Source organism: Fusarium proliferatum (genome assembly GCF_900067095.1).
Source record: "Fusarium proliferatum ET1 genome assembly, contig: FPRO_scaffold021, whole genome shotgun sequence".
NCBI lineage: Eukaryota > Fungi > Ascomycota > Sordariomycetes > Hypocreales > Nectriaceae > Fusarium > Fusarium proliferatum.
Window position 1 is genome coordinate 63,701 of NW_022194810.1, and position 14,140 is coordinate 77,840.

Here is a 14,140-nt window from a genome sequence, read left to right on the forward strand (position 1 = left end):
ACGATCAGTTCAGTCAATTACGAGTAGTTTGAATACATGCTGATTACGTGCGAGGTCTCCATTACATTCGAGAAGGAGCCTTGTGCCCCAAACACCCCAGTCGCCCCCAGCACCATGGGACAACACTGAAGAAAAAGAGTCGCCTAAGGAGTAGGGTGGGAATAGGGTGATAACTGTTTATGGCTCAGGCCAGTGAGAACTATCCATATAGCCGGTCGTTCTTCGAATACAAAGACGTAACCTGAGCCTTTTCAGAGAAATAGTTCACCATATTTCCTCATACTAAAGTCAAATGCCTTCCTAAAAGCCCTGCCTATTGTAGCGGCATGGAAACCACCCCGGAAGGTTCTTCCTACGAGCTGAGAAGGAGGCTATATGAGCTTGATACAAGAATGATATCTCTTAGAAAGGCAAGACATTATCTTGGGATCACTCCTTTGATTCCCTTCTGATAAAATATAGGTCTATCGTAAAGTGACCTTCAGTCCTCATACCCCGAACCCTATGGATCCCAGTGATTATTTGGAAAAAAGGGGACCGGGACTACGGTGCTAAATGCACTACAAGCTTATCTCGGATAGCTAGATTGTATTTCCAGAAGTATTTGACATATTGGCCTGATACCCTAAGAGATAATGAACCAAGACCAGCATTTCATTAGCCAAGGTATACCACTAGAAACAAGAAAGTTGTGAAAGACGGGACTAAGTGATCAGAATGACCAGCCCTCGCTCGTCACTTCTGCAAAACTCATTTTTGAATGGGCTGAAGAAATCATAGTTAACAAAAGATCTATATGAAGGTTGAGAGCTTACTCATTGTCGCCTTAGGGAGAAAACCAGTACCTGCTGTACCAATACTAATCTTTGATTGGGTCGGAGTGAAGATTTGACATATGGTTGAAGTGAAGGGGCTAGGTGTAAGAGTTGGGTAGAGATATGACAAATCCGGGAGTAAAGGCGGGATGTGTGTTTCCTCGACTACGAGTGTGTCAGTCAAGGTGACTACATGGACTTTGCCGGTGTCTGGCTCGTCTCTAGCCGTCGTGATCGTCTCGGTTACAACAGCTGTGGACAGAACGAACATGGACATATGCACCCTTGTGGCGCTTGGGTATAACTGTGAAGTGGCACTGTTGCAAGCAAAGTTTAGTGGACCAATGTCGAGGTCAGCATCTGACTGGCTACCAGCGGTCAGTGTACGAATGCATTGAGTGGTACCGGGAAGCTAACTAGTTCTAGACCAGAACATGCGATTGGCTTGAAGTTATATGCAATAGTGAGAAAGTCTGGGTTCTCAAAATAGAGAGATGCAGTACATGGTACCACATGAGGGTTCGTTATCTTGCAGAGTTAGATCATATGTTCGAGATCGAATGGGACATAGATTTACTTCATAGTTACTGGGGAGATTCCTGCTTCTAATTCAACAGGATTATAGAGACACGCAGTGGCGAAGTTTGCCATAGCCATGGTTGAATGCATCAGAAAGCTCACCTGGCCGAGGAAGATGAGGTATTTCATTTTCGAAAGGCATTGGATTATCTGGCTAAGGCTCTTGATATACCATAACAAATACTTGTAAGCAAAGCCGTGTTTCAGAGAACAAAAACCGGGAGCCTAAAACAATGCACGGAATCCAGGTGACGCTTATTCGGCTTTCACAAATCAGGTTCTTCCTTACTGCAAATTTCCGCACCTACAAGTCCATAAGTGCAAAATGCAGCGTGCACTGCGCATAGATGCCGCTGCTCAAACATATAAGTTAAGACATTTCTCGTGTTCAAAGTCATCTACCCCCTCGAAGCTAATCGCTTCCATCCCAAACCACTTTAAAATGGACTAAGGATTCTCTGCAAGCCCTCGCTTGAGCTTTGCCGAAACGCAGGCTTTTGTGGACTTTTTGAACCAAACCATGAACCCTGCTCCTCTTCCCGTGCAGAACCAACTCTATCTCCGCCCATTGCTAGAGCAGCATCATGGTTACAACACCTCTCCTTTGACTGACCTTGGTGCATCATCGTTGCCCATGGGAATGACAGACACGGAGTAGCGTAGTGGGTGCAAGGTTGAGGTGGCAATCATGTGATGCAAGAAGCATGTATATACTCGATGAAGGCTAGACCGCATGGCAGGCCCATTAGGCTGGACCCGCCCGTCTGTATTGAACCACTTTGGATTGACTTATCGCATTCCCTTTGAACCTCGCGTATTAATTCCTGTTACATCTAACGCTATGAGATGCTTCGAAAGTCACTCAACTATGGTAACAGTAGATGGAAAGAACTCAATGTGATAAGAAGCTCTCACAAGTCACATGCAAGACAAAAAATCGTCAGCGATACGTCAGGCCGAGGACAGATGGTGTGAACCACCCGAGCTAGGCAAGCGCTATAAAGTTACCAGACACTCGGTAACCAATCAATTGCAGCTATGTACCTATTTTGACGGACTTTCAAAAAGACCCTGATAGTGATGAGTGATGCATTGTCGAGTTGTGAACGCGGTTTGTTTGTCAATAAGCTCAGGCTTGCAACCCGTGCCAGGTCGCTTATCAAGCCGGCGAGAGAATATGGCCAGTCTTTGATCCCTTCCAAGCGCATCGCCCCCCCAGGTGACCGCCCAGGTAACCCTTTATGGCGGCTGGCGATTCAGGCAACGGGCCCATAGCGTATTTCCAGAATTATTCATGTTTTTCCTCTTTAACACCCTAAGCTTCTATTGGGCTGCCAAGTATTTAGAACGGCTTCGGCAGGGAAGGAAGCTCGGGATCAACAGCATGGCCATCTCTACTTAGGCATTGGACTAGCGCAGCAACTAACCATCGCAAACGACCAGCCTTTGGACGTCTCTATGTGCTTGGCAGCGAATTCAATGCCTGTTAGGACTGGTTCGACTTTCCATGTGGCAGCGGGTCCGATAGACAAACCGTGTTCGTGCGAAGCACTTGAGTTTACGGTCAAAGCAACGCTTTCTATTCCAAGGCGAGATTTCCCCATTTCACGAAACCTCAAATCGTACCAATAGCAAGAATGTATGAGCCCAGCAAGGATAGGACGATGTTTAACATGGAAGTGTGGATCGAACATGACCAGGAACACACACGAGATAGTTAGTCTTGACATGAGGCCCTGTTTACAAACAGTTGAAGCAAGCTTAGGTACAAAATCAGATAGGGCGCTCTCCGGTCCACAATAGGTTGATCGATCTTCAGGCGACGAGCATGTAGGACCTGCATCGTAATTGCAACACGTGGTGATCGGCAGGCACGTCTGCTCCTCTGATAAATGCGAGACACTTCTCCTGCGGTAGGTCCGTAGGTGACGGGTCACTTACAGTACCAGGTCAGGGCCCACACAAGCCCTCAGCAGCATGCGACAGTAAAATGAATTGGACGATCATCAGGCAATATAACAGGCACAGGAGCATAATGTATATATATCGCCAATCAAATCTTTATTTAATTCCCACAACGCTACGAAAGTCTTTGTTCTTCAATACCTGTCCTTCGGCTCTGAACGATGATATCAGCCCATCCTAGTAGATTCAAATAATGGATACAAGGAACCATGCCCGCCGTCTTGACGCGAAGAGTTGAGCCGCTCCCAACACCAAGCTAGCCACTAGCTAATGGACTCTGTGTTAGCATCGACACCTTGTTGCCTGACCACCATACCAACAAGCTCCACTCAGTCGCTTCTGCAGCCTCGACTGGATCTCGTCTCTATCTTCTTATGCCCGGCTCGCTAAAAGGTGGTTGATCTGCGAGTAGCCCGAGTCCTCACCGCCTGCTTGTGGCGTGTATGACAAGCATGTGAATCAAGAAACTTGGCCCTCCAGTTAAAAAGCGACCATAAAAACACAGCGCACAGCCCAATCAATTAACACTATTTGCTGTACCTTGCCGCAGACACCACGATAACTATAGTGTTGTGGTGTATAATTACCGGTTTGTTCATGACACCTGAGGGACCACACACGCAACTTTACGCTCTAGAATGAATAGGCCCCTGTTTGAAGTATCGTGCCATCTACACTTCGTATGGCGGAGTGGATGGGTCAGCCAACTCTACTGAACACGTAAGCGCAGCCACAGTCCTTTTTGCTCTGTGCTACACCCCCGTTTACCACGCGGGGAATAGAAACACGCGAGCCGCGAAGTACTCGCGGTATTGTAAAGTGGGCGCCAAAAACATTGGTTGAGCTAATTCATGGGGCTAGTACCTCCAGCCACCCCTACCAACTTTTGCTTATAATGGTCCATTATTCGTCGGCCATAGATTACTAAAAATGGGAGGTTTGCGTTTCTTTCCTTTGCACTTACACTGCGGACTGGCGTTTGAACCACTTGCTCGAACCAATCCCTCGAAACATCCTTGTGTACAGTTTCAGTGGCGAGTAATCCTAGGAAAAACACTGGTAATAGGGGTGCTTCAGCTGTGAAGTGAGATCCCGATGTAGGCATGATTCGTATGCAACGGGCAAGATCGTCAAGATTGGCAAGAACTTCCGGGTGATTTCGAGGCAGCCTAATGGAAGGTTCAGTCAGCGAGCGCTCTTGCCGTTATGATTGCCAACGCATTAAGGTAGGTAGAGTGACATGGAAGGCAGGCATTGCTTCAGTGTTGAACCGGTCGAGGGGAAAGGAGTGAGTTGAGCTGTTGCAAAATCAACGCCCATTATCCCAATGGATCTCCAACTTCCTTCAGCTTGTCCACTTCTCTCCCTCCTAGGACCTTTTCTTCCCCTGCATCGCATGTTCGTACCTCAGAAGACGACATTGATAATAAATAATTGCGGCGATCCTCCCCGCCTCAGCTGTAACCTCGGTCATGATTTGGTTGGAATCGATTATCACTTCGTCGGCTTTGTCGCGCACCCAGTCTATTGTTGGTGGGCAGTGCAGGGCTGCCGTCAGATCAATCAAATCAGATTTGGACCCAAATCTGATCTGAACTGATAATTCACCATTCGAATCTGATCTAATCTGATTGATTGATTGATATCTGATAAGTAGCAGCTCACGTAAAGCTTCCCTCGGGTTCTAACTGGCATTGCTACTCCAGCACAGGCCTCCTAGAGTAACATACCCTCCTCTGACCCAGTTCTCCAATAGCTGGATCGACTCGATGCTGAATCCAAGTAAATAGTGTCACTGTGAGCTTACTATAAGCTTCGCAAGACTAAATGCCCTCTCGCAGTCGGTTGACATAGCCGGAATAGCAAGAACATCCAGCGCAAACCTACTCAAGCGCGGGAAAGCATTGCCATGGCCAATCCACCAACGAACGGGGTCATCTAACTGCTCCGGCTCAAGCCTGTAGTATCGTTCAAGTTCACTGCCTGTTGCCGAGAGCTTGGGTTGCCGGCTTTTTATCCACTGGTCAAACCTACTTTGCTCAGGTCTTGGCGTCAACGGGGGCGTGACGAAGATATTCTCAGAAATATCATTGTCATGCTTCGAATAACAGCGCTCAAAATAGACCTTGATGCCATCCTTTGCATCTCGAAGCCATTGTAGCTGTTCTGGAGAAGTCCAATTGGCCTCCAGCCATCGGAGTCCAAGGTCCGAATTCAGAACAACAGAAGTTGCAAACAGAGGCGACCGTCCGAGAAGAGTGCAGTAGTTGTTCATTTTGATCCAGACATTATTTATACTTGCCCTGATGCTAGCGCGCTCCTGGCCCTCCATACTGGCAATATTACTCACTGAACGAGGATCGTCCCACAGGTAGTCTTCTCGAGAATGTTCAGGAAGCGCATCTTCGTTAAACTGTGAGCTGGCCGCTTGGCGAGTTGGAAGAGCCGTTTCGCGACGGCGGCGCAATGGTGTGATTTCATATCCTTGAAGTCGTGATGGTAATCGTGACTGTCGCGAGGGTCGTCATTTCTCCGACTGTCGGTGACCGCAAAAGTGTTGATGTCGCACCCGTGGCCGGTCCAGCTTCCTCCCCCTGGGCTATATATCTTCTTTCTGCAGCCGTATCAGCAGTTTCATTCTCGTAGAGAGTCTTCCAGTTTTCGAGATGCTCTAGCACATTCCCGTCATGACTTCCCAGAGCTGGCCGTGACCCCTGCTTGTACCCCACCACTGTGTTCTCATCGTCATATTGAAGATCGGCTCCAAGATATGACTGACTTCCCTGAGGACCTTCCAATCATCGGACGTCAGAATGTCAGCCGTTGGGACCCTCTATGAGGCGTCTGCTTCCAACCCTAACTCCTGAATGAAGCTGTTGGGCTCGGACGGCTTGACCAAGGCACGCTCAATCATCATAAACGTCGAGTTCCATCTCGTAGCGTTGTTCTGTATGACTTCAAGCTCGGCGGTTGATTCTTCTGTAAGCTTGTATGTGTCTACCTCCTCCTGCTCCTTAGCATGTGCTTTGAATGCTTCGGAACGTTGCGGAGAGGCTCGGATGAACTTAACTATGTTGTGGAGCTTCCCAACCGGACTCTTGACTCGCCAGTGTTCGAGTTCTTCTTCAGTTCGCTCTAACATGCCATAAGCCTCAGACTGAAGTTCGAAAGAAGCTGCATCATCGCATCCTTCGTGCTTCCGTATCCGCTCGAGCCGTCGAGGCATCAAGAGTTGTGTAGAGGCTTCACATATCGAGACTCCGAGCTTAAAATCGATGCCCTAATCACGGACGACATTCCTTAGAGTGTAAGCGATGTTCTCGCCGGCGTGAGATCCGATCTGCCTCTTGAAAGCAAGCAGTCGGCTTTGTTTCAAGTGTCTCCGATCGATATAGTGACCAAATATGGAAATAAAAGCCAATCAGTTTGGAGAGGTCCAGAGTTCGAAGCTAAGTGTATTTGGGTAACAGCATTATTGAGTTCTTCCTTGACAGCCGCTCTCTTGGAAACGAGTACGTCCTCTAGATCTGTCTTGGTCGCAGTTAGACCCCAGGGCACCCGAGCATAAAGATCAGAGTCCAGCTGACGGAACAGCTCCTGTAGATAGGTACTCTCGAAGGTAGTGAAGGGAAGATGAGACTCAACGATTTAACCGACAGAGAGCTCTCTAATCCGTGCCATCTTCGCTCGAGGAAGAAGGAAGGAGGAAGAAGCCGGTCGTTTCTTGGATGCATTTCTCTGAAGATCGAGAACTGAAGAGTCACCGGGTGGATTTGCTTCAAAGGTCTCGGTGATCATGTGGGCTCTAAAAACTGTTAGTGATAAACTGGAAGTGAGAAGAAGCACGAACTTGAAAAGATGAGCCGATGCCGATGATGTCGACTGAGCATTAAAAAACCGTGGCGTACCCTTGCGGCTTTAAAGACAACACAGCATACACCTCCTGGGAGACTTTCATGCCCCTCAATAGAATAATAAGTAATTTCGCCTATAACTTGTAGTGATGGTGAAATTATAGATCGGCGTACTCTATGAAGTAACCTTCTCATCTCAGGCCTCTAAATCCGACGGTACCACCATCCGAACTTAATTGAGCAGGTCCGCGCTTCTGAGATGGAATAATGATCAGGCAGGGTGTCCTCACGGGCCTTCCAACCGCACCGTATCAAGCCACCTATGGATCTAAAGATGTGATTAACAGACAAACCGGCATAGCGAGGCTATGCATATTGAATTCATAAAAAGATTGCATGATGCGAAGCGAGCGTGCTGCCCATGGGTTGGGACTAAATTAGTAACGTTTTTTATGCCGAAGGAAAGCGAACAGAAATATCATTCAGTTCAACTCTGGTGCATTCACTACTTGACAATGGCAAAAAGTCTCTTTCTTTGGCCTCCTTGACAAACTAGGCTTCTCACCAAGCAGGATAGGAAATTTGTAGAGGGTGACAAAGACGAAGGCACTGAGTATACTAAACACGTCAAATGAAGGCTTTTGGGAAGGAAGATGCAAAGGACGCGGGGCAAAGGAGATTCCTCAGGTGTGAGCCCGAACAGTCTTTGGTCAATAGCACCATATCGGAGGGGAAGACAGGGCATGAGAGGCTTCTATCCGGGAGACCAAAGGCGATTGAAGGAAACCTCATTTCTTCAGGACCTATATTCAGTCCGAGGGAGGCATATAAGCTCATGAGGTATCACGGTCCTGAAGTCTCAATGTCGAGGTATTTCAGTAAAGCGAGAAGTACTACACTTTGCAAGCTGCATCTACATTTCCCTATATATATATATTGATACACTGGTCGTAAGGGCACCAGAGCTGCTCTTTTCTGTCTCGGTCTTCCTTAGGGAGCCATCCATGCAGCACTCCTTACCTGGAATCTCGACCATTGCGTTCCATTCTTCCTCCATGGCATGCGTGACCTCCTAAGAGCCTGTCTGTTTCCCCTGGCTACTAAGAGTCGGGATCAAAAGTCTCAGTTTCGATATTATGAGATTGATCGAGTTGTACGTATCGGCTTCATCGCACCGAGAGCTTTCCGTTGATGAAGTTGTGGATGCTTCGTCCGAGTCAGAGTCTGGGTGGCGCTCAAACTTGGGCTCAGTCGTCCGCTCAGCCTTCGTCGTCAGCAATTTGTCGCCACTTAGCAACTGAGTAGCTACATGAGTTTAGTTTCTCATTCGTGCAAAGTAATTCAGTTGACATTACCGGTTGTGAGAGACGACTTAAGACGGATCAGGATCTCGCTAAGTGAATAGCTATAGGCGCTTTTAGGTGCGAGGCGGGAGTCCAGGGAATTGGGCCGATGTGGGGGGGTGAGCGCACCGACAGTCTCGGCCCATTCATTGAATTGTTTCTGTAGGTCTGCAATACTTATGGCAGTGAAAAGGGACGAGATACAAGATTGGGATTCCACGGTGTTTGCCAGCTCTTTGAAACAGTTTGTACATTGAATATACTGATCATAGATAGTAGTCATTTTGAGAGATGAAAAAAAATAGAATGTTGTGATTTTAGCAGAGGTGCAAGTTCCTCAAAGGGCTGCAGGTCTTCTCGGAGGGTGGTCACCTATATATAAGTAAAAGGCTACTAAATCATACAGCTAGGTCTGCGGGGCTCTTAAAACTGGGGCCTGAGGCAGAATGGCGGTGAACTTCGACAAATTGCTGTGGCTCATAAGTTTGATGGCTGTGTACTTACATCAGCCAACTAACAAGTCATCCCCTGAACGCCCGCTCTACGCAACTCAGGCTTACAGCAGCACAGCTACATCAACAGCGGAGACTGCCTGACAGTGTAAGTAACTACTCGAAGCGGATGGATCGGGCTCTACCAGGTAAACACACCAAAGCACTATACGACAGTTGCAAGAGACGAGAAGCTGGAGTGCTTTCGCAGCTCCGTACGGGAATGGCGAGGATCAATAGCGACCTAAGCAAGATTGGAGCCGCAGATTCGGGCATGTGCGAATGTGGATGTGGACCAGAGACGACGGAGCACCTCATGTTCCGATGCAGTAGATGGGAAGCAGAGCGTCATAGTCATGCGTCAAGTTGGACAAGATATGATCGGTAGCCTTTCCTTCTTCCCGGGGGGAAAGTCGGCGTCGGACGCAGCAAAGTGGAAGATCTAACGTTAACCTAGAGGCGGTGTGAGCGACAGTCAAATTTGCAATGGCAGCGGGTAGATTGAGCCTGGAAGGAATCTGAGAAGGGACTGAACATTAACAACATAATGAATTACTAACAAGAAACAGCCGCGAGTTGACAAACCATGCTTCAGCTGCTAAAGTTAAGATGCTGAACACTTGGAGGTAATATTGGATGGCCTTCAAGTAGGCCTGTCAAACCGAGTCAAGCAAACAAGGCTAAAAAACAAGGGTTGGGAAGAGCAGTAGGGCTTTCTTTCGCATAGAATGGACCTGTTCTCCCGGACGTAATAAACACTACTCCGTAATAAAGACCAGGTATGGTAAGTGATGGGACAACACAAATAAGGTGAGCGAAAATGCTTGCATTTTGTCTAGCAAAAAGATATATTTGAGTGCCAGCGAAAATGTGTGCTAGTACGAGTTTCTTAACTTTACTCCGTAGTTAAGGGGGACATGTCAATCTTCACTAGCGACGACGAAGGAGGAGCCTGGCTAGCCTCGAAAGGTTAACGAAGAATGAGTGGGCAAGGTGTTTAGGCAGCAATGACGGAGGAACAAGGGATACTGAATTGTCGCCAACCAGAACGAGGGACGAAGTGAGGCTGGGTTCCTTATAGAAGTAGATTCCAGCTCGCCCAAGGGCCAGCAAATTCACACTCCATAGAAGCGAGAGAAGGCCCCCCCCCCAAAAAAAAGTGTAGGAACGACAAAACGAACAGCGACCAATACTACGCGAACCACCTCAAGCAGCACAAGCGATGGTCTTGAGGAAAGCAAGCGCGGGAATGCTCTAGAAGGTCTTTGGAGTCCTGCGACTCCCCAGAGACGAATTCGGTAAACGACAGGGTGCGCTACGGAGCATGATCGACGACTAGCAAAAGAGAATCTGATAATTACAACAAAAATAAGAGATGTAGTAGCGCACAAAAGACCAGACGGCGGAAGAATTAAGACGTATATGAGGAATTAGCATGTGTATCCAGACAAATCAGCAGACATTCTATGCCAAAAATTGCCCGAATGCCGCCTGCGAGTCAACCAAGCAACGTCCACACCCTCTTGTCGATAGATTCCACACCATTTCTCTATAGCGATGACCTGCTCTGCAAAACCTGAGCTGCATCAAGGCCGCGTGCCAATATGAGGCTGAGCAGCAGAAAATGGCGAAACTTGTAGCCAGGGCCCGCCCCGGATTGACTATAGGACAGCGTTACCCCTTACTTGGCGAACATCCCATGCGTGTGTCGTGCAAACGCGCATCTCGTTTTCATCGTCATTCACTATCTATGGTCCAGGCTGCTTGCTCCCTGTCCAAGCAACCTAGACTTTCCGTCTCCTTTTCCTCCGTCTTCTCATCCACTCGTTGTTACTTCCAGGAATCTTTGCTTCGTTCCTTCATGCCAACGCAATACCATGCTTCGCGGCGAGGATACCTACAGTCTCCCCAGCTGTCGGCTTTGTCTATGTGATGACTTCTTTTTACACCCCAAAAGCTATTCAATTTCATCACGATTCATTTCTTTCTATTCTTATTGCCTTCAGCCAGATTCCTTTGTGGCCATGTATTCATTCACAATCTATGCATCGTTGCTGGCGATGGCGACAGCAGCAGGCAACAATAAACGCCATGTAGTGTGATACTTCACTTATCTCAAGATGTCGCGTTACTGAGTATGAGGGCCTCCACGCGGTTTCCTCTGACATTATCAATTAACGAAGGGTATCCAATACGTTGTCACCTCGTATTGGGGGACGACAGTGGACAAGTCTGTCCGATCTGTAGGTTTGTTTGGCATCTGTTTTGTTCAGAAACTGTTGCTGTGTGTTCCTGGGCTCCGTTTATACGGGCTGCATCATTGCTCAGCTAAGGTCGCCATCGTCTGTGGATACCTAGTTTTCGTGGCATGCTCTGAGTGCACTGGGCTCGAAACATCATTAAATAGCAAGAACAAAATTGGAGACAAAAGCCGCACACTGCGCGACACGACCTCGCCCACAGGCGGGATATGAGTGCGAAACAACTAGGCTAGACTGGGGGGATGCGTGAGAGTGGATTGCACATAACCAACAGAATTTTGTGAGAATAATCAAGCACCCATGATGTCAGAAGAATCATTACACTAAATAGAAATTTCTGTTTGGCTTTATCTCTCCGGTGTCACGTCTGTTGTCGCTTGGAGTCCTTCTCCAACCGTGGTTCGACGAAAGAAGCCAACGATACGTTAAATTTTCGACCACACTACTTATGACTCGAGGACTCGAAATAGTGCGCTTCTGTAGGCGCTACTACATTATCTACCACCAATATGACGGATATTTTGAGGGCCTTGGCGCCAAAATAGTCGCAGCGATCCCCGCAGATGGCGATGGGTACCATAGTATGCCGTGAACAACAAACCGCACCTCGTGATGCGCTAACTATTTGCAGACCAGAAAGAAATATGCGGCGAGAGAACAGGCGCTTGAAGAATAGGTCTACGAGACTCGCGACGGACTCGAACCTGATCATTCTCAGTATGATGACTTATTCACGCTTCCTTCTGAGCTTCCACGGCTGGGTCACTACGACGCCGAGTACATCTACATCATCAATCTCGACCTCGAGATTCTCACCATGAACAACAGTATCCATTGGAAATTGGGCAATATACTACGAAACAACCTGTGGCTTCGCGCCATTGCGGACAGCATCTACCCGTATAAGCCGACCATCTCCCTCAACGTTTTTCCCGAAGAATATATAGCTTCATCAGCTCTAGAGCTTCCTACGCCGGACAGAATGATAGGATACAATTTTGCCACTGTAGTTCCAAAAAGGGCCATGGAGCAAGCCCCAATTGCGTTTCTCAGGCATGTTCTCGCTGAGACGCTTATCGAACATAAAGACGACATCGTTAGATTTGGCAGAGGATGGAGCCCAGCCTCGTTTCCTTTCCTTCAAGTAGCCTTTACCCTCGTCTCAATCGCGTCCGGCCAGGCTAGCTTCTTTTATTTCCCCGACCAGCCGTTTGACCCTCGTTCTTGCTATTGGGTAGGATGCAACTCTAACCACCTCCACATGTCATCGGGATGGCTCGACCAAGACTGGGCTGGTGATCACGCTTCATTGCTCGAGTTTGGCTCTATGTCTCGTCGACCGGACGAGCTTCCGGGTGTGTCGCACTCGGAGACGATATATTGGCATGAGGATGTGCTTGTTAGCCTCTCACTGATAGTTGACGGCAAAGCTATCACGGAGGCTGTTACCTACGGCGTCGAACAGGGCCGTGTCAACCTTCAGATCGTTGTTTTCTCACTTTTCAAAGCCGCTTTTGCAGAAGCTAAATTTTAAAGCTATTCCTCTGTCGCCTTTGCAGGCAGCGTATTGCGTGAGCACACATCCGCGTGAACGACCAGAGCTCAAGGACAAAATGGAAGTTTAGTGTCGGCGCGAGGAGCTTATTATGAAGTTGCTGCACGCCGCCGCCCAACATCTAAAACGGCAGGCATTCTCCCCCCGGATCTACACAACCGGATCTTGGACTTTGTGGACTACGGTACGTGGAAGAACTAGTCTGTCTTATCACGCGGGGTTCACCGCTACTGCCTCTGCAAGTACAGGCTCGATGATCACACTAGAGCTGTGGCCGGCCTTTTCGTGAGGCTGCAAAGGTATCACAAAAAACGTCTACTGTCCTTCGACTTTGAAAACATGCAAACAGGTAAAATCGAGCCAATGATCGAAGCCCCTCGTTGTTTTCGGACGGAAAGGTGTGATTGGATGCCGGTCGTTGGCAACGACCGGAAGGCTCTCACACTAGACGTGTTTATCCAGTATGAGCTGGCTGGGGATGTGCCGGCGGAAGACGACAGCAATGATGATGCCAAATGAGGCCTGGAGGACAAAATACTGGAAGTGAACGGCTGCAGCATAAAACAGAGATGCAGCGGTACAGACCAAACAACCTGCAATCCTAATACCACTTCTGCCTGCTCTCACCTCTAACGCTTACCCTCGATCATGAAATAGAAGAACTGACCAGGGTCAATAATGATCATGTCGAATCTTCATAAGTTATGTGCGCGAAACAGTCTCTGTGTTCCCAGAAACTCCATCCCGGTCACTCCTGACATGCGTGTAGGCAAACTGACAGATAATAAATTGTGCCAGGGAAAACAATAGAGCACATTTGGGTCTAGCGTTGTATGTCAGTTGAAGAGTGAGTATTTTTTAGGCCTGACGAGCATCTCCCGCAACTCAAACCTTTCCCCCCTCAGACGATGTGGTAATCACATTGTATCTCGTTACGAAAGGGTTGGAAGCAATTAGGGCAGTAGCTAGTCTGACCAAGACGATGAAGACAAATCGCCAGTCGGAGCAGTACGTCAGGCCATCGATGAAGAGGTGAGGGCGAGGAAGGCAGCCAATCGAATTGGCAAAGCGTAGCTTTAGTAAAGGCTGTGAGGAACGAAGACCGCATCAAGTAGTATTTGAGACGAAGGCGCCAAAGAGGTGGCAGAGAGGACGACGGTGGAGGGCGCAAGGGTGCTCCGAGACCAGCTATACCCGGCCAAGATCAACGGTGCCAATGGGACATGAGTTCCAGATTCATCTGGTAACATTCTGTCAAGTGCAACCGGAGTATTGGG

General features: G+C 48.3%; 4 protein-coding genes across 4 annotated transcripts; 1 reads left to right on the forward strand and 3 right to left on the reverse strand.

The window, feature by feature from the left end:
- Positions 1–5,151: 5,151 nt before the first annotated feature.
- FPRO_16128 (uncharacterized protein) lies at positions 5,152–5,634 on the reverse strand (the record flags this gene model as incomplete). Its single annotated transcript, XM_031225239.1, has 1 exon — positions 5,152–5,634. One exon carries the CDS (start codon positions 5,632–5,634, stop codon positions 5,152–5,154), a length of 483 nt encoding a protein of 160 aa, XP_031090417.1.
- A 558-nt stretch (positions 5,635–6,192) lies between these two features.
- FPRO_16129 (uncharacterized protein) lies at positions 6,193–6,585 on the reverse strand (the record flags this gene model as incomplete). The annotated part of the gene is made up of 1 exon (XM_031225240.1): positions 6,193–6,585. One exon carries the CDS (start codon positions 6,583–6,585, stop codon positions 6,193–6,195), a length of 393 nt encoding a protein of 130 aa, XP_031090418.1.
- A 1,700-nt stretch (positions 6,586–8,285) lies between these two features.
- Positions 8,286–8,839, reverse strand: FPRO_16130 (uncharacterized protein; the record flags this gene model as incomplete). The annotated part of the gene is made up of 2 exons (XM_031225241.1): positions 8,286–8,518; positions 8,569–8,839. 2 exons carry the CDS (start codon positions 8,837–8,839, stop codon positions 8,286–8,288), a joined length of 504 nt encoding a protein of 167 aa, XP_031090419.1.
- Positions 8,840–11,871: 3,032 nt separating this feature from the next.
- FPRO_16131 (uncharacterized protein) lies at positions 11,872–12,842 on the forward strand (the record flags this gene model as incomplete). The annotated part of the gene is made up of 2 exons (XM_031225242.1): positions 11,872–11,889; positions 12,027–12,842. 2 exons carry the CDS (start codon positions 11,872–11,874, stop codon positions 12,840–12,842), a joined length of 834 nt encoding a protein of 277 aa, XP_031090420.1.
- Between the last annotated feature and the right edge of the window lie 1,298 nt (positions 12,843–14,140).